The sequence below is a fragment of the Terrapene carolina genome, unplaced genomic scaffold, assembly GCF_002925995.2.
Source record: "Terrapene carolina triunguis isolate 2854851 unplaced genomic scaffold, T_m_triunguis-2.0 Scaffold58, whole genome shotgun sequence".
In the NCBI taxonomy this organism is placed as follows: Eukaryota; Metazoa; Chordata; order Testudines; family Emydidae; genus Terrapene; species Terrapene triunguis.
The window spans coordinates 86,689,407-86,712,793 of record NW_020664409.1 but is presented as its reverse complement, the minus strand read 5'-3'; the positions used below and the strand labels follow the sequence as shown (position 1 = coordinate 86,712,793).

General features: G+C 40.3%; 1 protein-coding gene across 1 annotated transcript in view; it reads left to right on the top strand.

Moving 5' to 3' along the window:
- Positions 1–23,387, top strand: part of CSMD3 (CUB and Sushi multiple domains 3) — a 1,099,171-nt gene that overhangs the window by 708,694 nt on the left and 367,090 nt on the right. Inside the window, exon 20 of the mRNA XM_026659890.1 lies at positions 22,768–22,884. Coding sequence (XP_026515675.1) covers positions 22,768–22,884 — 117 coding nt within the window. The remainder of the gene's footprint in view (positions 1–22,767; positions 22,885–23,387) is intronic.

Here is a 23,387-nt window from a genome sequence, read left to right as displayed (position 1 = left end):
ATAATAGGGTATCTGAATCACAGTCACACTCTTTGAGTGAAGAGCTGTAGATCTCCCTTAGCCCTCCAAACCAGAAAAACTAATTTATGCTGAATAGACCCCATATATAGGGGTAATGTTTTCTTATATTGCTTACCATCTAAAACAAACAATGTTAACATGCTCTCTGTGAATAATATGCTCTGCTGTGCAATAACCTTACACATTGTGATACATTTCTTCTTCAAGATGCTGAACTAGCATGCAATTCATCAAGTAAATGAGATTTTTTTTTCTCTAGAGCACATTGCTAAAAGGCAATTGTCCATTGAATAAATATGCTTTAAAGGCAGGATTGAGTGTATTTATTCTAGTAAATTTCATCAATTCATGGTTACATTAATTTTAATTTAATTGCTGAATCTTTAACTTTGGAGTGATTTATAAATAGGACTAGGTCTAGACTGGACCTTAGGGAAGTGAACAGTTGCCCTGTGGACTTGCATCAACAATGTTTTGATTTAAACCGTACTTTTCTGGGGAGAGAAAATCCTGTAGCAACTCTTCCCATGGAGTGTGTGTAAATATTCAGGGTGTGGAGAGGAGTCGGTAGCAGAATATCTCTGCCTTGGCTCCTCTTCGAAGTAGAAGAAATATGTTGGCTGGAGCCCTTCCTATTCCCTGGAAGAGAATAAATTATAAAATATTTTATATTTGTTCAGTGCTTACATGTTATAATGATGAATGAAATAGAAAAGCCCATGAAGAAATGAATAATTCCTTATTCAATACAGGGCATGGAGCGTGTGCAGTAGATAAGGTTTTCTGCACATTGAGTATATAAAAAAACAACAACACCTAATTCTGTTAGCACCATCCACCCTGTGCTCTGAATGAGGTTGGGTCGCTAAAGGGGAAAAAAAAAAGTATGTGATCCTGAAATTACAGGGTGTATCATAGAATCATAGAAACATAGGGATGGATGGGACCTTGAGAGGTCAACTAGCCCTCCTGCACTGAGGCAGGACCATCCCTTAGAGTTGTTTGTCTAACCTGTTTTTAAAAACCTCCAGTGATGGAGATTTAACATCTTGGAAACCTATTCCAGAGCATAGGAATAGTATAGTTATAAAAGTTAAGAAGTTAAAGTTATAGTTAAAAGGTTTTCCTAATGTCTAGGCCTCAACTGGAGTATTGTGTCCAGTTCTGGGTGCACATTTCAGGAAGGATGTGGATAAATTGACGAGAGTCCTGAGAAGAGCAACAAAAATTATTAAAGGTCTAGAAAACATGACCTATGAGGGAAGATTGAAAAAACTGGGTTTGTTTAGTCTGGAAAAGAGAAGACTGAGAGGGGACACAATAACAGTTTTCAAGTACATAAAAGGTTGTTACAAGGAGTAGTAGAGAAAAATTGTTCTTCTTAACCTCAGAGGATAGGACAAGAAGCAATGGGTTTAAATTACATCAAGGGAGGTTTAAGTTGGACATTAGGAAAAACTTCCTAACTGTCAGGGTGGTTACACTGGAATAAATTGCCTAGGAAGGTTGTGGAATCGCCAACATTGGAGATTTTTAAGAGCAGGTTAGACAAACACCTGTCAGGAATGGTCTAGATAATACTTAGTCCTGCCATGAGTGCAGGGGATTGGACTAGATGACCTCTCAAGGTCCTTTTCTATGATTCTATGATTCTAAATCTCCCTTGCTACAGATTAAGCCCATTATTTATTGTCCTACCTTCAGTTGACATGGAGCACAATTAATCACCAACCTTTTTATAACACTACTTAACATATCTGAAGACTATCAGGTCCCCCCCTAATATATATTTTTTTCAAGACTAAACATCCCTAGTTATTTTTACCTTTTCTCAGAGGTCAGGTTTTCTAAATGTGTTATCATTTTTGAGGCTCTCCTTTGTACTCTCTCCAATTTGTACATTTTTTCTTAAAGTATGGTGCATAGAACAGGGGAAAATACTTCAGCTGATGCCTCACTAATGCTGAGTAGAGTCAGACAGTTATCTACTGTGTCTTACATATAACATTCCTGTTAATACAGCCCCAAATTATATTTGCCTTTTTCACAACTACATAACTTTACTGGTTCATATTGAACTTCTGATCCACTAAAATCCTTAGATCCTATTCAGCAGTACTACTGCCTAGCAAGTTATTCCCCATTTTGTAGTCGTGCATTTGATTTTTCCTTTCTACATTCAGTTCTTTACATTTACCTTTATTGAATTTCATCTTATTTATTTCATGCCAATGCTTCAATTTTCCAAGGTCATTTTCTATTCTAATACTGTCCTCCAAAGTGCTAGCAACTCCTCCAAGCTTGGTGTGATCCATGAATTTTATAAGCATACTCTCCACTCCATTATTCAAGTCATTAATGAAAATATTGAAGAAGAAGAATAGACCCAGGATAGACCCTCCGCCACACGATCCATCTAGATATTTAATAGATACAATGTGTGCCCTTCTGGGATCTCACCTGAAAAATAATCACTAACAGTTCCAAGATTATTTCAACTAGTTCTTTAAGTTCCCTAGGGTGAATTTTGTCAGGCCTTGCCAACTTGTGTACATCTAAGTTATCTAAATATTCTTTAATCTGTTTTTCCCTACTTTACCTTATGTTCCTTCCTCCTTGTTGTTAATAGTAATTATGTTAAGCAGCTGGTCACAATTTACCTTTTTTTAGTGAAGATTGAAGCAAAATAGTTATTAAGCGCTTCAAACTTCTTTATGTTGTCCATGTTCTTTATGTTCTTTATGCTCTCTTTTGCTAAAAGTAGTGGACCTACACATTCCTTTGTCTGTGTCTTTCTCTTGCTCCTAATATATTTATGGAACCTCTTAGGAACTGTTAGCAATTATCTTTGAGAATTAATGGAGAATGGGTGAGGTTGCAGAGGACAGGGGAATGGCAAACATAGTACCTAACTTTAAAAGGGGAATAAAAAGGAGCTGGGGAACTATAGAACAGTCATGCTAACTTGAATACCTGCAAAGATACTGGAGCAAATTACTCAACAATTAGTTTATAAGTACCTGAGGTTAATAGGCTTTTAAGCAATAGCCTACAGGGATTTGTCAAGAACAAATTATGCCACACCTAATTTATTTCTTTGACAGAGTTACTGGCCTAGTGACCGGGGCGGGGGGAGGGCAGGGGAAGATGTAGATATGATATCTCGATTTTAGTAAGTCTATTGACATTTTCATAAGCAAACTAGGGAAATATGGTATAGAGGAAATTAGTATAATGTGGATGCAAAACTGATTGAAAGACCATACTCAAAGTGTAGTTATCAATGGTTTGGCCATCAAACTGGAGGGATGCATCTTGTGGGATCCTGCAAGAGTCTGTCCTAGGTCTGGTACTATTCAATATTTTCATTAATGACTTGGACGATGGAGTGAAGAGTATGCTTATAAAAGCTGTGAATTTGTGTTTTTCCATATTACTTTTCCAACAGATATTTGAGAAGTTAGAATCCACAATTACTACCAGGCCATATGTTTTGGATATTTCTGTTTTTTTGTTCTAGAACCTCATCTACCTCCTCCTCCTCCCAATTTCATGGTCTGTACTAGATTTCTACCATGACACCACTCCTGTTTTTCTTCTTCTATCTTCACCCAAAAGACTTTCATCTGATCTGCTTCCTTCTGGACCTCAGAACCAACATATCTATTCTTGATATATAGTGCAACACCTCCTTCCTTGTTTTCTCCTACCTATTCTTCCTAAACAAGCTGTACCCTGTATACCAATATTCCAGTTATGAGATTTAGCCCACCAAGTCTCTGTAATGCCAGTTAAGTCATAATTACACATTTTTAAGTCAGCAGGTCCAGATAACCTGCATGCAAGAGTTGTTAAATCATTAGCTGAGGAACTTGCTGGATTGTTAATGCTGATTTTTCAATAAGACTTGGAGCACTGTGGGAGTTTCAGAAGACTGGAAGAAAGCTAAGGTTGTACCAATTTTTGAAAGGCTAAATGAGATGACTCAAGTAATTATAGGGCTGTCAGTCAGACATTAATCCCGGGCAAAATAATGGAGTGGCTGATACAGGATTTGATTAATAAAGAATTTAAGAAGGGTAATGTAAATAATGCAATTCAACATAGGTTTCTAGAAATAGATCTTTTTGTGTGTGTTGAGATTACAAGTTTGGCTGATGAAGGTAACACTGTTGACATAATATACTTAGACTTCTCTAAGGTGTTGACTTGGTACAGCATGACATTTTGATTAAAAACTAGAATAATATAAAATTAATATTGACACACATTAAATAGATTAAAAATTGGCTAAATGATAGGTCTCAAAATGTAATTGTAAACCGGGAATGGTTATCAAGAGTTTCCAGTGGGGTTTTCGCAAGGAATTGGTTCTTGGCCCTACTGTATTTAACATTTCGGTTAATGACCTGGAAACAAACAAACAAAAAAATCACTGACATCGTTTGCTGATGACACAAAAATTGGGCGAGTGGTAGATAATGAAGAGGACAGCTCACTGAGTCAGAGCAACCTGAATTGCTTGGTAAATTGAGTGCAAGAAAACAATATGTGTGTTTTAATACAGCTAAATGTAAATGTATATATCTAGTAAAAAAAAGAACATAGGACTTATTTATAAGATGAGGTACTCTATCCTGGGAAGCAGTGATTCTGAAAAAAGATTTGGTGATCATGGTGGATAATCAGCTTCCAGTGTGACACTGTGGCCAAAAAAGCTAGTGCAGTCCTGGGATGCAATAAATTGGGGAGTTCTGAGTAGGAGTAGAGTGGTTATTTTATTTTTATATTTGGCACTGGTGCGATCACTGCTGGAATACTGTGTCTTGTTCTAATGCCCAGAATTCAAGAAGGATGTTGATAAATTGGAGAGGATTCAGAGAAGAGCCACGAGAATGATTAAAGGATTAGAAAACATGCCTTAAAGTGATAGACTCAAAGAGCTCAATCTGTTTAGTTTAACAAAGAAAAGGTTAAGGGATGACTTGATTACAACATGGGGAACAAATATTTAGTAAAGGGCTCTTCAATATAGCAGAGAAAGGTATAATGCTGGAAGTTGAATTTAGACACATTCAAATTCAGAGTGGAAATAAGCCATAAATGTTTAACAGCAAGACCCATTGGAACAATTTTAAAAGGATCATAGTAGAGTCTTAATAACTGACAATTTATTAATCAAGATGGAATATTTTTCTAAAAGATATACTCTAGGAATTATTTTGTGGAAGTTCTCTGTCTGTTATACAGGAGGTCAGAATAGATTATCACAATGGTCCCTTTAGGCCTTGAAATCTATTAATAATTTAGCTTGTATCCTATAACTTTCAGTTCTTCCTGTTTATTCCCCATTTGCCTTGTATTGGTGTATAGATATTGAGCAGATTTCTCCCTGAGTATTCCCTCTTTTTACTCCTTTGACCCTATTGTGTAATTTACGTTTTCCTCTCCCCAACTAGAAGCCGTTTGTCAATGTCACTTTTTTTTATACCTACTTTTTGGCTTTTGATACATAAATCCTCTGAACTTTGGTTAAACACCTCCTCACTAGATTGAAAAGTTGCTGTCAAAAAGGCTCTTCCCCTTCTTGGTCAGGTAGACCTCAACTCTTCCCAGCAATCCTCCTTCCTGGAATAGCAACCCATAGTCAACGAATCCAAAGTCCTCCTGTTGATACCATTTGCGCAGCCATGCATTCATTCATCTCCAGGATGTGCATCTCCCTACCTGAAAATACCACCTGTGCCCCCAACCCCTTCACCCTGGCTCCCAGAACCCTGTAGTCACTGCTGATCTACTGAGGTTCATATCTGTTGGTAGCATTAGTGTCCATATTAATGAACAGCATGGCATAGTGGTCAGAGGCAGAGGTGCCAGAACTGCTGGGGGGAGGCCAAGGGATCCATGGCCCCACTACTTTTAAAAGTTTGCAGGCTATGCCCACCCACTTTTTAACATGGGCGTAGTTTGGGAGACAGAGGTTGCATTGCCCCCCAAACTGCAAGCCTTGAGTAGGCATGGATCAGCTTCCCCATCGCAAAGCACAGCCCAGGCCCATGGCACCATCCTCTTCTCGGTGGAGTTGATGAGGTGGGCCATAGACCCCCGTTGCCATGAGGCTCAGCCCCTGTAAGTGTCTCCGCTCCTTTCCTCCTCTTTCCCCCAAGGCCCTGCCTCCTGACCAGGCTGGAAGCCAGAGCCGAACTGTGATAAGAGCCTCCCAGGGAGCCCTGGACCCTCCACCTGCCATGCCCAAGAGCAGACCTGGGTTTGTGTTTCTGCCCCTGGGGCATGTCACCCAGGCTAGGTCGAGGGTCTGAGCCTCCCCACAGTGACCTGGGCTCCCTGGGCGGCTCTTACCACAGCCCAGCTTTGACTTCTGGCCTGGCCAGGAGGCGGGGCCACAGAGGGGGTGGGGCTTTGTGCCCCCACTACTACCGAGGTTTTGGCCTCATGGTCAGAGGGCCAGATGAGCCTTGGCAGCCTTTCTGTAACATCTTGGATGCTGCAGGCAGGCAGCACACCTCCTGGGATGTCAGGTTAGGTTGGCAGATGGGTTGCTTTGTCCTCTTCAGAAGGGAGTCCCTATCCACCACCACCCTACTTCTCCTTCTCCTGGGTGTGGTGGCCTCGAACCTCTCAGCTTTGTGGGCAAATTGATCCTTCTCCTTAGCCACTGGCTCTGCTCCTCTACTCCTGTTGCCAGTACATCATACCATGTACTGGGAGACCTGGGTGTGGGCCGGAACACTGTCTACTGCCCAGCAGCCGGTCTCTTCAATGCAGAGCAGCTGGTTCTCCTTCCCATTCTTGTGCCTTGATAGTCTCTAGTTGACTAGCATCCTGGATGTCTCCATGTATATCCTGTCAGTGAAGTCCTTGTGTTCCTGAATGTTATGCAGATGAGTTCTCTTACCTATTTCATGTGGGACCCCATCAACAGATAACTCTCACACCAGGTGATTCCTCCTGCTGAGCTTTCTTTGGCAGGGACATGCAGGCCACATTCCCAACAAATCAAGACCACAACCTGTGTTAAAGCCCCCAGGATCAGGATACCTGTCTGGCCAGGCCCCCCACAGATACAGGCAGAGGAAGACCTGGCAGTGGTGTTGGTGACTCACTGTTTTCCTCACATTGTGGGTTCTTTCTTGTAGAGGACCTGTAAATTGAAGAAAAATACCTACTTCCCTGGCTTCCTCTGCTGGTAAACTTTAAAAAAAAAATAATGGAGATATCCTATCTCCTAGAACTGGAAGGGACCTTGAAAGGTCATCGAGTCCAGCCCCCTGCCTTCACTAGCAGGACCAAGTACCAATATTGCCCTAGATCCCTAAGTGGCCCCCTTAAGGATTGGGCTCACAACCCTGGGTTTAGCAGGCCAATACTCAAACCACTGAGCTATCCCTCCCCCCCAGCTGGCTAACTTCCTAAGGCCTGGTCTACACTAACCCCCCAATTTGAACAAAGGTACGCAACTTCAGCTACGTGAATAACGTAGCTGATGTCGACGTACCTTAGTTCGAACTTAGCGTGATCCAGACGCGGCAGGCAAGCTCCCCCTCGACTCCGCGTACTCCTCGCGCCGAGCAGGATTACCGGAGTCGACGACGAGCACTTCTGGGTTCGATTTATCGCGTCCAGACAAGATGCGATAAATCGAACCCAGAAGTTCGATTGCCTGCCGCCGAACCAGCACGTAAGTATAGACAAGCCCTAAGTCTCTGAGCTGCCTTCATCTCACAAGCCACATCATAGTGCATATACACAAGGGCGGAGTTAAGTTTGCATGGACAACCTTAATTCTGGCATTTCCTAACTTTGCTACTGTCATAAACATACGGCTAAGGGTAGCATAAAATCCCTTCTTACCCTGTAAAGGTTAATCCCTCCTTTACCTGTAAAGGGTTAAGAAGCTCAAATAACCTGGTTGGCACCTGACCAAAAGGACCAATAAGGGGAGAAGGTTTTGTGTGTGTGTGTGTGTTCTTTTGTTCTCTCCGGGTCAGCGAGGAACCAGGGCAGGGAAAATACATCTCCCTAAGCCATATCTGAACTAAGCATCTAATATTACAGAAATAGTAAGTAATAGTAAGGAAATGCATTAGATTATCTTTTGCTTTAGCTTGTGTATTTTCCTTGTGCTAAGAGGAAGGTTTAGCCCTGTTTTTGTAACTTTAAAGTTTTGCCTAGAGGGGAAATCCTCTGTGTTTTGAATCTGATTACCCTGTAAATTACCTTCCATCCTGATTTTACAGAGGTGCTTCTTTTACTTTTTCTTTATAATAAAGTTCTGTGTTTTTAAGAATCTGATTTTGGTCTGTGCTCACCTTGGTCACTCTCAAGCCTTCCCAGGAAAGGGGGTGAAGAGGCTTGGGGGGATTTTCAGGGAACAGGAATTCCAAGTGGTCCTTTTCCTTGAATCTTTGTCTAACTCGCTTGGTGGTGGCAGCAGTACTCATCCAAGGACAAGGAAGGATTTGTACCTTGGGGAAGTTTTTAACCTAAGATGGTAGAAATAAGCTTAGGGGGTCTTTCATGTGGGTACCCACATCTGTACCCCAGAGTTCAGAGTGGGGAGGGAACCCTGATAGCTACCTTAATAACATTCCTGTAAAAAGGGGGGGAGGGATAGCTCAGTGGTTTGAGCATTGGCCTGCTAAACCCAAGGTTATGAGTTCAATCCTTGAGGGGGCCATTTAGGGATCTGGGGCAAAATCAGTACTTGGTCCTGCTAGTGAAAGCAGGGGGCTGGGCTCAATGACCTTTCAAGGTCCCTTCAAGTTCTAGGAGATGGGATATCTCCATTTTTTTTTAATATAAGGGTTTTGTATGTGGGTGATATTATATATGTAACACACACACAAAATGGCATATAAAGATACTTCTGAAGAGCATATTTTTTTTACTTTGATTGCATCATCTTGTACCTAATAGCATATATTTCCATACATTTTTCTTAAAGACAGCAATTTATTTTGAGGAGAGTATTTTCATATTTTTCATATATAGGACCTGATTCTCTAGTATGCTGGTACAACTCCACTGAGTTAGATGAGTTACACCACTATAAAACTCTTGTAAAAGAGTGCAGCATTAGACCCACAGTCTTTATCAGGCCATAATGATCAATTCTCATAATTGGCAAGCCAGTAATTTGTGGACTCAAGCGCTATGTGGTATCATATTCTTGATAGCCATTGTGAAAATTCACACATACAGAAAAATATAAAATGAAGAAGTTGACACCGAATTATGCCTGGATTCTGGCTTCCATCAGATCAAATATCCCTTTTTGTCAAAGTTAGTGGCTGCATCTCTTCTATATCCATACAGCCAGAAAATCCTACACATTGTTTTTATTTAATTTATTATGTATATTTAGTAATGTGTGAAGCACACATCTCAAAAAATAGTATGGGGGATGCAATTCAATCTTTTACACAATTAGACAAAAACTAGAAACAATGTCATGGATGGATAAATGGATGGATAGATAGATAGTTTAGATAAAGAACAGCCATTCTCCTCAAAGAACTGTGAGAATAAGCATTCAAAAAAGTTGTTATATCTCAGAGGAAGAATTAGATTACTCTGAGCTCTGCTCAGGGAAGTATTATCCAGTATCTCCTTTCTCTAGTTTTACATGGATCACACCCAGACCATTCCCATTTTTACCTAATCCACACCCTTACCTATGGAGGTAAATGTATTCACCTGAATTTTCTGTCCATAATCCCTTCACAATGACTAGCCATTAGGAAGCATCTTTTTCTTCTGACAGAGGTTCTCAAGTGTTTTCCTCTGTGGCTATTCTAACAGAATTTAGCCTTAAGCTTTAACAGTATAATATACTAAAACAAAAACAAACAAACAAAACAATGTAGACACTCTAGTCGAGTTGTGGGCAACCTGCGGCCTGCATGTGGCCCATCAGGGTAATTTGTTGGCGGGCTGTGGGACAGTTTGTTTACATTGACCGTCCGCAGGCACGGCCACCCACAGCTCCCACTGGCTGTGGTTCACCATTCCCGGCCAATGGAAGCTGTGGGAAGCGCAGCTGTAAGCAAACTAATGGAATATTAGTGTTAATATATTTTTTAAAACCCTAGTTATTTTAAATATATTCTTGTTTCATCTTGAGGATAATAAAATTTAAATTTACCTTTAAAACTGTTTCTTGACTCTGTGAATTCCAGGAATTGATTTTAATTATTTAAGTTATTTATTTATTTTAAATAACACTGAAGCTACTAGGATAGATGAAATATAATGGAAATTGGAGAAAATGCAGATTTTTTTGGTAACTGTCCACAGCTTTACTTATCATCTGCAAGGATTGTAGTAATAGAGTTATTCGGTACTAAACACCAGATTTGGCCCCTAGTGATGCTTAAAATATAGCAATGTAGCCTTATTCTCCTGTTTTATCATAACAAAAAATGCTAATAAATGTTAATTTTCATTCAACGTTACAATTAAGAATAAATGTTGCTCCATTTGATCTTCATTTACATTAAAAAATAGAGAACATCAGCAAGAAATATTGTTGCAGCCAGAGGGAGTACATTTAATGTTTATATTGAAAACACGCAGATGGCCCAAATTAATTAACAAACATGATTTTGCAGTATAGTGGGGAACACATCAGAGGGATGTGGAAAAGAGATTATACTCTTTTTGTTGATGGGTTACTAAAATAAAATTACATACACTAGAAAGTATATTGCTGATAGTATGTACCCATGGCACCTGCCCTAGCTGTGGTGGTTGACAGGTTCTCTGACCTGTCCTAGGTTTATTCAGGAGCAGTTCAGTAACAGAGCTCTTAAGTCATGGGTACTCCTCCATTTCTGAAGGAGTTTGTTGGGAATTCCCTCCTGAAGTATATCTGCCTGGGTACCTCACTGGCTGCCTTTAGAGCAGTAGTTCTCAACCAGGGATCCGGGGCCCCCTAGGGGCCATGAGGAGGTTTCAGGGGATCCACCAAGTAGGGCCAGCATTAGACTCACTGGGACCTCGGCAGAAAGTCGAAGCCTCGCTGCATGGGGCTGATGCCCAGGGCCCTGACCCTGCCACCTGGAGCTGAAGCCGAAGCCTGAGCAATGTGACTTTATGGGGGCTCCTGTGACATGGGGCCCCAGGCAGTTGCCCTGCTTGCTACCCGTTATCACCGGCCCTGGCTTTTATATACATAAAAATAGTTATTGTGGCACAGCTGAGCTGTGGAGTTTTTATAGCATGTTGGGGAGACTCAGAAAGAAAAAGGTTGAGAACCCCTGCTTTGCAGTATGCTGCAAGGCCAGTCTTTTCTGGCTGATATGTCCACAATCATTTGAGGTCCACTCCATTGCCTTACCCCCTCAGACATTCTACTTTTTCCTCCCATTTCCTGTCACATTTGGATCTTCTGAGAATGGAGGACATTTGGTGTTGAAGTGGTTTGACTTGTGTTCTACCTGTTGCAAAGTTGAAGTGAAACCCAGAGTGAAGGGTTTCAGATCTGCCTGATGGTACATAGAAGCATGGCAAACTTTTTAGGAACAGTTTCCAGCCCGGAGGTGATTGGCCCCACCCTTCCTCATGACAGCGATGATGTTGATGAACAAACCTAATGATAATTATATTCATAACAAACAAGAAGAGCATATGAATTATCCAAAACACAAGAAGTGAAGCAACAAGAATCTTTTTGTCACTTAGAAACAGCTAATTTTTTTGAAGAAAACTCTTACTAATGGCAAAAACAAAACAAAAACAAAAAAATCCAAATCTCCACAGGGGACAACATCTTTAAAAAGTTATTTCTTTGGTTGTGATAGAATTAATACAAGTCTGACATTTTACTTCATAGGTGATTTATTTTTTCTACAGCTATACTGAGAAAAAATGTTAATTTCATCTAGTGACTTCTGCTTTCCCTTTACTCCTTTTTGTTTGTTTGTTTGTGTATTTATGGATGTTCATTTTGAACAAAACATTATACCTACCTAAGCCATATGCCCTGATTCAGTTGTTTGTATCACACATCTGAAAAGAATAGCCACATTTTATTAGTGCATTATTTGTACACACACAATAAATAGCATAGTTACAGAGTGAGCACCATTATTCCCTTTTCAAATTAGGACAGATAGAATCAATTACCAGGAGTACTTTCTATGATCCCTCTCGCAATCCCACTCTCCTTCTCTCTCTCTCAGCCTGGCTTATCTACCTTATTTGGTAATCGTGCCAAAAATGAAAGTAAAGATTCTTTGAAGAATGTGCAAAGACATGGTTTATTAATTATTAACTATTATTATTATTTATTATTTATTTTAATCTCTGTTTTCTGAAAAAGAATGAGACCAGTCATGTTTATGGGCCTTTGGCTGTTAGCCCTGTTATTAAGACTAGTGCACATCTTATGTTTTGGGATCTGTCAATTTGACTTTATTGTGCTAGAGATTTATCCCTTGATGCCATTGCATGCCATCTGCTAGCCTTCATATAGTCACACAGAGTGCCTGCCGCATGTCACATATGTTTTGTTGTCACCTGTGTTCTCAAAACGTTTTCTGTGCACCCACTGTAATATATCTTGTTTGTTAGGCAGCTTGCTGTGTATACAGACTCTGCACACTTCCTACTGTTTTGGTATTCATTTTTAGCACACACATATCTACAAGTGTAAAGATGCGTGGCACCAATTGTCAGTGCTATAAGAGAAGAGGGATTTCTCACAAAAACAGTGGCAATTGCTGTATAATATAGGATGTCCAAAAAATCCCTTTTGATACCTGTGCCATAGTGAGCTTGCATTCTATCTTGTAAATGTGCAAAACACCATTTGAACACATGAATATGGATCTTGTCAGCTATTTGTCTTTGTTATTCTGAGAATTAGGATATATTTCTTGGCTATTATGCTAAATTCAATTCCTTGTTGCTAGCGCTTGCATATAAGATTAAGTATGTATGTCACTGGAATAACGTCAGAATCCTAAAATGCTGTAAAATAGCCAAGGAGGTCAGAATGTGGTTGTGTACTGTCATAGGGCATATCTGCAGTGTAACCTGCTGGCTAATTGTGGTGCTTCAGGTGCTCTCTGCCTTAGTTTTCCGTCTTTCCCAGGAATTCACATTGCTCAGCCCTCTGGCTGGGTTACTCTGAGTACAGTCCCATTTTAGAGTACCAAGAACAAACAAAAGGTTCATACATACTAATTGGGCTTCTCTTCAGCCTACCTTCTCCCTTTAAGTCTTTCTGCTCTGGGGTGGAAGTCTGGCTCCCAGACTGCTTCCCTAGAGTCATAGAATATCAGGGTTGGAAGGGACCTCAGGAGGTCATCTAGTTCCAATCCCCTGCTCAAAGCAGGACCCAGACAGATTTTTATCCCAGGTCCCTAAATGGCCCCCTCAAAGATTGAATTCACAACGCTGGGTTTAGCAGGCCAATGCTCAAACCACTGAGCTATCTCTCCCCCCCCCGATCTCATCTCAAGCTAGCCTATTAAAAATAACAGTGTGGATATTGTGGCGGCTCGGGCTAGCCACCCACACTCAGACCCATCGGCGTGGGTTGGCTTGAACTTAGACAGGTAGCCCAAGCTGCCAGGAGGACTGCAAAGCCCGCACTGCTATTTTCAAAGCATGAACGCATGCTCAGCCAGTGTGAGTCCATCTACCCGTGCTGGGAATCACACCTCATAGTTGCAGTGTAGACATGCCTTAATGGGCAGGCACTCTGTTACACCTAATTTTTGTGTGTTATCAAACAGTATGCCTAAAAAGAGAAATGAAAGACATTTATCCCACAAAGGCAAACTAGACTCATACTTTGAATAGAAATTGTCATAAGGGATGGCTCTTCTGCAGTACATTCTGTAATATAGAAGCTATGCCTGTACAGAGAGGATGATACTTAATCTTATTTTGATGACCTTGGTACAAAATGTGGGTGTATATATATATATACAAATATAAGAAGTTTTTTTCCTGCATATTATTTGATTCTCTAGCCCCAAAATTAGGGCTGATCAGAAATAGTAAATCATTTTTCATATTTCACATAGAAATTGCCAACAATTTGTCTTTAAATCCTTAGCATTTAATGTTATAAGAATGATTGAGGACCCAACAATTCCTAGTTTTTTTCCCTTACATATCCCCCTTAAAAATTTAGTTCTAGCTTCATAATTAATGATTTTGCAATTTTTCATGTTCAAAAAATCATGGCAGTTTGGTAGTTTTAGCTTGTGGAGAGAAGACAGAAAGGGAGAGAGGAATAAATAGAAAGTGACACAAGTCACAAATATAGAGAGTGAAAGTCTTGCTTTACTGTAATCAGTGGAAGTTATACCATTGATTCCAGTAAGCCAGGGATTCATCTATAATGTATTTCTGGATAGATTATCAGGATGCTAGTTTACAAACCACATCCACTGGGTTTGTGGGATACAACCTTAGGCTGCGGTATGGGTCACGCCACATCATCTGATCAAGTTATTGCTGAATTCACAAACTTAGGTGGGCCAGGTTCCAGGGTTCTGTGACCTTCCTGATTGACTTACATGGGTCTTGACTCTGATTGGCTGGCACCCCTATATAAACTTCCTGCTTCCTTTCTGATCTTATCTGAGCAACAAGCCATTGCCCATAAGTTGCTGTGTGGACCCTGCTTATTTCTGTCTTTCCATCTGACCCTGCCAGCTGCCTTGCTACATCTTTCCCTTGGATTGGCTTTTCTGACTATTGGACTTCTTGTGTGAACTCTAACCACAGATCTAGACTGCTCTTGACCTGCCTGACCTCTGGGCATTACATAGAAATGCTTAGATTCACTCTGAGTCATATAGGGATGAGAGTCGCCAGGGGAATTTGCACTCTGGTTCCATCTTCAAAAGTGGCATTAGAATCTGTACTGAATCCAGTAGTCATCTGTCAGAGAGGCCTGAGTGCAAGTTTAAATCAGAAGTTTGGTTAATCAGCCCGTGGAAAACCAGAGTAGTGCTCAAGGTACAATTGGTTATTTTGGGGGTAGTAGAGAGATGTTTTAGCTAATAGAAAATGTAACATTACTGATTCTTAGTGCTTATGGAATGCCAGTACAATATTTAAATAAATAAATAAATCTCAGCTTTAACTTCAGCAAACCACATATGAGGGCACACAATAAATGAACATGACCATAGCCTGATTATTACAAACAAATCTAAAGAGCAGGATATCTAAAGAGGTTCAGAGTTTGGATGCTTACCCAGACTATTTGAACTTATGGAGGCCTCAGACATTCTGTTTCCACAGCAGTATCACTGCTCTTTGTCTCTGTTGCTCCTTTGCTTGCCTACTGTAGCATGTGTCACTATTCAGAGCAGTGGAGGTATTACGAGATGACGCAGAAGACCTTTAAAATGATATACAGGGTGGATTGGATATAAATACTGCTGCTGGGATATATGTGCAAAAGACACCATGGCTGTGGTTTCTTTCACTGCCACTTGAGTTTTTACAGGGGTAAAAGTAGAGTACTTATCCTGAAATTTAATAAACCTTTTGTTTATAAGTACTGCATGGCTGCGAAATATTCTAAACCCATGTCAAGGTTATTTTGAATTCTAGTCTTGTCCTCCAAAGTACTAGCAGCTACTCCGAACTTGATGCCAACCACAGATTTTATAAGCATACTCTCTACTCCATTATCCAAGTCATTAATGAAAAGCCTGAATATTACCAGACCCAGGACAGACCCCTGTAGAATCCCATAGATAAGTCCCACCAGTTTGACAGGGAACCCTTAATAAAATTGTTTAAACAATCAATTTGTCCTAGAGGATAATATAGTAGTAAGTAATAGCCAACATGGATTTGTCAAGAACACATCATGCCAAACCAACTTAATTTCCTTCTTTGACAGTATTACTGGCCTACTGGATAGGGAGAAAAATGTTGATATGATATATCTTGATTTTAGTAAGGATTTTTACCCAGTCTGATGTCACATTTATGTGAGCAAACTAGAAAAATATGGCCCAGATGACATTACTGTTAAGTGGATGCATAACTGCTCGATAGACCACACTAAAAGATCAGTTATCAATGGTTTGCTGTTGAACTGGGAGGATATATATAGTGGGGTCCCAGAGGGGCCAGATCTGGATCTAGTACTATTCAATATTTTCATTAATGATTTGGATAATGGAGTGGAGCGTATGATCATAAAATGTGTGGATGATGTCAAGCGGGGAAGGGTTACTAGTAATTTGTGAGGATGGGATTAGAATTTAAAATTACCTTGACAAATTAAAGAATTAGTATGAATTCAACATGGTGAAATTTGTTAAAGTGCAAAGTACTTAAGAATGAAAAATCAAATGCACAATTACATTTGTTCTCCAGGGAATTGGTGAAGAGTCTCTCAAGGCTACCCAGGGAAGGGAATTAGTACTTGGGAGTAGTGGCAGCCAGACCAGATCTAAGTTGTTAATTGAGCTTAGAGCTTCTCATGCAGGTCCCCCACATGTGTACCCTAAAGTTCAGAGTGGGGAAGGAACCTTGACAGGTGTATTAACAGGAGTGTTGTAGGTAAGACATGGGAGATAATTGTCCCACTCTACTCAGCACTGGCAAGGCCTCAGCTGAAGTGTTTTTCCTTGGTCTATGTGCCGTACTTTAAGAAAGATGTGTACAAATTGAAGAGAGTCTGGAGGAAAGCCTCAAAAATGATAAAAGGTTTAAAAAGCCTGACCTATGAGAACTGTTTTTGTTCCAAGTGGGATGTTTAGTTGTGAAAAAAGAAAAGTTAGGGGGGACCTGATAAGTCTTCAAATATGTTGATTGATGTTATGAAGAATTCGGTGATCAATTGTGCTCCACATCCACTGAAGTTAGGACAAGAAATAATGGGCTTAATCTGCAGCAAAGAAGATTTAGGTTAGATATTAGGAAAAACTTTCTAACTATAAGGATAGTTAAGCTCTGGAATGGGCTTCCAAGATGTTGTGGAATCTCCGTCACTGGATGTTTTTAAGAACAAGTTAGACAAACACATGTGAGGGATGGTCTAGGCATACTTGGTACTGCCTCTTAAGGTCTCTTCCAAATGTACATTTATATGATTCTGTTTGCCTTTTATGTTCCTTGCTAGCTCTAGCTCACTTTGTTCCTTAGCCTTTCTGATTTTATCCCTTCATGCTTGTGCTATTCTTTTGTACTCCTCCTTAGCAATTGGTTCATATTTCCATTTTTTGAAGGATTCCTCTTTTGTTTTTCAGGCCATTAAAGAGCTCTTGATGGAGCCATATTGGCTTCTTACTGTTCTTTCTATCTTTCCTCCTTATTGGAGTAGTTTGCTGTTGTGCCTTTAATATTACCTCTTTGAGAAACTGTAGGCTCTCCTGAACTCCTTTTTCCTTTAGATTTTCTTCCCATGTGACCTTACCTAACAGTTCTCCGACTTTGTTCAAGTCTTTTTTTTTTTTTTTTTTTTAAGTCTGTTGGGCTTATTCTGCTGCTTTAATTTTTTCCTTTGAATCACAAAATCTGTCATTTCATGATCACTTTTACTCAAATAGCCTTTTACCTTCAGATTCACAACCAATTCCTTCTTGTTAGTCAGACTCAAATCTTACATTGTTGTCCCCCTGTTACTTACTCTACCCTCTGAAACAAGAAGTTGTCTCCAATACATTCCAAGAACTTATTGGAAATTTTGTGTTTTGCCATATTACTTTTCCAGCAGATGTCTAGGTAGTTAATGTCCCCCATTACTACCAGATCTTGACTTTTGGATATTTCTGTTTGTTCTGGAATTACCTCACCCACCTCCTCTTCCAGATTTGGCATTCTATAGTAGATTCCTGACATGGCTTTGCTCCTGTTTCTCTCACCTCACCCCTGCATTTTATCTTCACCCAGAGAATTTCAACTGGTTTGCCTCTCACAACTTCACGGAACTCAAGTCTATATGTTCTTCATGTATAAGGCAACACCTCCTCCCTTTTTTCCTGCCTGTCCTTCCTGAACTAGCTATACACCTCTATACCAATATTTGAATCATGAGATTTATCCCACCAAGTCTCTGTGATGCTAATTAAGTCACAATTCAACTTGTGTACTGTGACGCTCAGTTCTTCCTGTTTATTCCCATTTGCTTTGTGTTTTTGTATAGATAGCTTAGAAGTTGAGCAGGTTCCCCCACTGTATTCCAGCTTGTTGCTCCTATGACCCTATTGAAATTTACCATTTCTCCTCTCCCCCCACCCACACTTATATTCCACTTTCTAGGTCACCACTTTGTATACCCACTTGTCAGTTTTTGTCATCTGCCCCCTTTTAACCTTGTTTAAAGTCCTGCTCAATAGGTTGGCAAGTCGGTATGCAGAGTCATCTCACCTTCTTGGTCAGGTGGATGCCATCTCTTGTTAGCATCCCTCCTTCCCTGAACATGGTTGAGGAAGCCAAAGCCCTCCTCTTGATGCCATCTGCACAGCCATGCATTCATTTCCAGGTTGCACATGTCGTAGCCCTGACCCTTATGCTTAACAAGGGGGATGGATGAGAACATAACCTGTACCCCTAACTCCTTCACTCTCAGTCCTAGAGCCATCTAGTCACTGCTGATCTTCTCAGAGCCATACCTGGCAGTATCATGAGTGTCCACATGGATGATCAGCATTGATTAGTAGACAGAGGGATACATGAGTCTTTGCAATCTTTCTGTAATGTCTCAGATGTGGGCTCCAAGCAGGCAGGATACCTCGCTGGACATCATGTCAGGTCAGAAGATGGATGCCTCTTTCTTCCTCAGAAGGAGACAATCACCACCCTATATCTCATGTTCATGACTCTGCCTGCCTCTGGGGCAGTTGCCTCCTCCTCCTCCTCCTCCATTAGGGTCTTCTTCTGCTGTTGCCGGGAAAGTATACTGAATCTTGGCCCCAATGGATGGGGGGCCTGGGTGCAGGGTGGAGCACTGTCTACAGCCTGAGGTGGCCATCAGCCAGTCTCCTCCCTGCAGAGTTGTGGTTCTCCTTCCCCTGTGGTATTGCTGTAGCCAACTAGCACCATCCTGGATGTCTCCATGTGCATCCTGTCAATGAAGTCCTTGTGTTCCTGGATATTATGTAGATGAGCCACCTTTTCTTGCAGCTCTCTTACCTGCTTCCTGAGGGAGTCCACCAACAAACACCAACTTGTCCCCCCTGCTGAGCTTTCTTTGGCAGGGACATGCAAGCCAGATTCCTAACAAATCAAGAAGCTTGTGTGGAAGCGTCCAGGGTTAGGATGCCTGTTTGCCAGGGCCCCACAAGTGCAATCAGAGGAGAGCTAGTAGTGGTGGTGTTAATGTGCCATTTGTCTCCCATTGTGGGTTCTTCCTTGTAGAGTATCTGTAAGTTAAGGAGAAAACAAACAAACAAGCAAGCAAACAAAATAACCTGTACCTCCCTGCCTTTCTGTTCAGGAGAACTCAGCTGGCTAACACCTTTTGTCTCCCAGCTGCTTTTGTTTCACCAGCCACTTCTGTCCGTAATTTTAGAATGCTTTAGAAATTTTACATTATTTTCGGTGGTACTGTTATTTACAATAAAAAAGTCCCTGTTATAGTTCACCAAATACACTATTAAAATAATTGCCGAGAACAAGTCCTGAACACTCTATGCATCTGAAGAAGTGAGCTGTAGCCCACGAAAGCTTATGCTGAAATAAATTTGTTAGTCTCTAAGGTGCCACAAGTACTCCTGTTCTTTTTGCGGATACAGACTAACACGGCTGTTACTTTGAAACCTGAATCTATATAGACACTATAACATATGGGTACAGAGGCAAGCTGATGTTTGCAATCATTTTGGTAGGGTTTAAAAATAGACCATAGTGATCTTCCACCTTTGTGCAGCCAGTGGCCTATGCTCCCCAATACTATGCTGGAGCTTCCACATTTATTTGACAATAAAATGTGCAGATTTTTGTGTGTGTGTGTGTGTGTGTGTGTGTGCATAATGCCCCCAGGAGTACAGCATGCATCTTTAAAGCATGATTGAGGTTCAGAGGCAGGAAACTCTGTTAGAAGTGGGGAGAGGAGTGAAACCCTTTTGTGAAGGTACTTTGGGAAAAAGTCAGGGGAAAACTAGAGCAGTCAGACCAATTAGGTTTTTCAAGAAAGCATTCCAAGTTATTCCCAAACTATTTATGAAAACTGCATTTTAACTACAAGAGCTGTGAATGAGCCCAATGCTTGCCTTTGTGGATTGTTCCACTGTGATGTAAAATGTATCGGAGGTGGAATTCCATTATGAGTGCGCTACAAGGTGATGGGTACATAATTAGAAGTGACTGGTCAGCAGTTTGTGGAAGTATAAAAAGTGGTAAAAGCTGAACCTAGCTGGAGCCTACTGGACTTTGCTGATTTTTTGAGCCAAGCACCCAAATTGCATCACAAAAATAGAGAATGAGGCCTGGTCTACACTACGACTTTAATTCGGATTTAGCTGCGTTAATCCGAATTAATCCTTAACCCGTCCACACAACGGAGCCAGTTACTTCGAATTAAAGGGCGATTAAAATCGATTTCTGTACTCCACCCCGACGAGCGGAGTAGCACCAAAATCGATTTTGTAAATTCGAATTAGGGGTAGTGTGGCCGCACACCACCGAATTAATGTGGTTAAAATTAATGGGGTAGTGTGGCCGCACACCACCGAATTAATGTGGTTAAAAACCGAATTAATGTGCTTAGTGTGGCCGCGCACAATCGAATTTATACAATCTGTTTCCCAAATTCGAATTATCTAAATTCGAATTAATCTCGTAGTGTAGACGTACCCTGAGTCTAGCTGATCTAAATGTAGCAGCAGCAGCAACAAAACAAAAGCACATCAACAAAACACCTGAACACTGAAACATCTCAGTGAACATAAATCTGACACCTGAATACTGCTGCATGCAGGCAAATTTTGGCTTCAGTCCCCCCAAATTCTATTGCTTCTATAGACAACCAATACAGCACCTCCCAGTCTATCCAAAACAATCTGGACCTCAATGCTTCTCATTGCAGCATCAGCACAAACCCCCTGGATTTGGCATATCATCATTCTTATGCCATTTTTGATACCATATTAAAACCCATAATTTGCAACAAAAATACACAGAAATGTGGTGTTGAATACTGTTTTACGATTCTGTCTAACAGAAACCACGGTTTAAGCCAATACATCTTATTCTGAAAGGACACTTACTGAAAGTTTGATTATTTGAGGTTGATAAGAGAGTTTTATGTTAATTAATTTAGAAAAGCGACTAATGTTAATTAAGAATTGCAGTAAAACTTTTCTGAAGTAATCTATGTTAGTTAATGAAATCCATTGACAAGGAGACAGTTGGCTGTTTTTAAAGGTCCTGGGACCAGCAGAAGAAAAAAACCCACTTTGGATACCAAATATAATAAGGCTGAGAAAAATGAAAGGGGTAAATACTTTTAATTTTCAAACTGAAATGGCCCATGTTGATGGCTTAAAAAAAATGCAGGTTTTTTTAGAGAATCTTGTAGACACCGATAATGAGAAATAACTGTTCATGGTAACAAGCACTGTACAGTGCCATATTCTTGAGGAAAACATATATTATTTTCTAAAATCTATAATGTCTCATCCCCATTAAAATGTGTGCAATGGATTCCTTTCTAAAGTCATTCTAAACTTTAATGTAAGGGTAATCTGCAGCTCTGAGTAACAAATCTGGATGTAGGGGAGAGAGAAGGAATTGCAGTTTAGCTGTCCTAGTCAGGTGACCAGTGAAAATACAAACTTCAAAAAATCTTCTGGTTATTAGTCACTGGTAATCTTGATAATGTTGGTAACTATCCTATAAAATTACCTATTCTGAAATTGACGACTACCATTTGTGTTGGATGGTTTAGTCACAACAAATCCTGTATCTTGGCAGGGAGGGGGTTAGACTAGATGACCCTAGCAGTCCCTTCTAACCCATGATTTTATGATAATAGGCTAGGATGGTCATTATGAATGGGCCACTAGACCATTTGGTTACCTCTTTATCTAGAGGCCTGTCCTTAACTTGATGTAGGCTTGTGACTTCCATAAAATCAGGTGCATTTGTCCCTGTGTGGGCCTCATCCAGCTTTTGTTGAAATCTAAGGAAAGATTTATATTAAAGTCTGTATAAGTTAAATTCAGCACTTGTAGCGGTAAAAAGAAGGGGAAAAATTGGTCTGGCAGCTATAGGAACAGGAATATGTGCATTCCTTCATCTCACCTGTCCTTGACTAGAGTATGTGCTCATAGTCTCTCGCCATTATCAGATGGAAACGTCAGGATAAGGAATTGTGAGATGTTCCCCGAATCCCCCTTCTGTTCACTTTGGGCTGTCGTTTCTGTCCTATTAGATCTTCAGCTCTTTTTAAGACTTACAATAATGTGTGTCATTGCTCACTATGATTCTGAAAATGTAAATTATTTATTTATAAGAAGAATACATTTTTCATAAGGAATTCTCAGAAAACAATTGGTGTAATTAGCAATTCATTTTGATGATATTTATAAAATCACCTTATCAATTAATTTATCATATTTAATTTCTGATCACTTTATGTAAATTTTTAGCTAAAATTAGAGATTTGCTGCAGAGGAAATTGTTGAATCACTCATATAGATAGATCATTGTTTAAAAAGAGACAATAACTTTCTTTGCTCTTTTACATGTCTAGGTTTTACATGTCTATTGTATTAATATGTCCCTTATTATTCTTAGCCTTATGTGGAGGAGATGTTAGAGGACCTAGTGGAACAATTTTATCCCCTGGTTATCCTGAATTGTACCCAAATTCACTGAATTGTACATGGACTGTGGATGTCACCCATGGAAAAGGTAAGAGATTTAATTGTATTTTTGTTTCAGTCTTCTTTATTTGTTTGCTATTTCATGCCCCATATGCAAAACCAGGTTAGCACTGATGGGCTGGGAGATTTACTGTAAACATTATTAATTATGATGATTATGATTTATACTGTGGCAGCACTTATATGTCCCAGTCGTGGACAAAAGACCCCATTGTGCAAGGCATTGTACAAACGCAGGACAAAGAGATGGCTCCTGCCCCAAGGACCTTACAATCTAAGTGTAAGACAAGAGACAACAGGTGGATACACTCAGATAGTCAAGGGAACACATGGAAACAATGAGATGGTATTTTCAGCATAATAGGTAGTGGTAACAGCACACCATCCATTTAACTGTTTTCAAGTTTTTTTAGGCATTACAGCAAAGGAGAGTTTAAGGAGGCCTTTGAAGGATGACAATGAGATGGCTTAGCAGATGTTCATGGGGAGATACTTCCAAGCAAGACAGGCAGCATAGAGAAAAGCATGAAG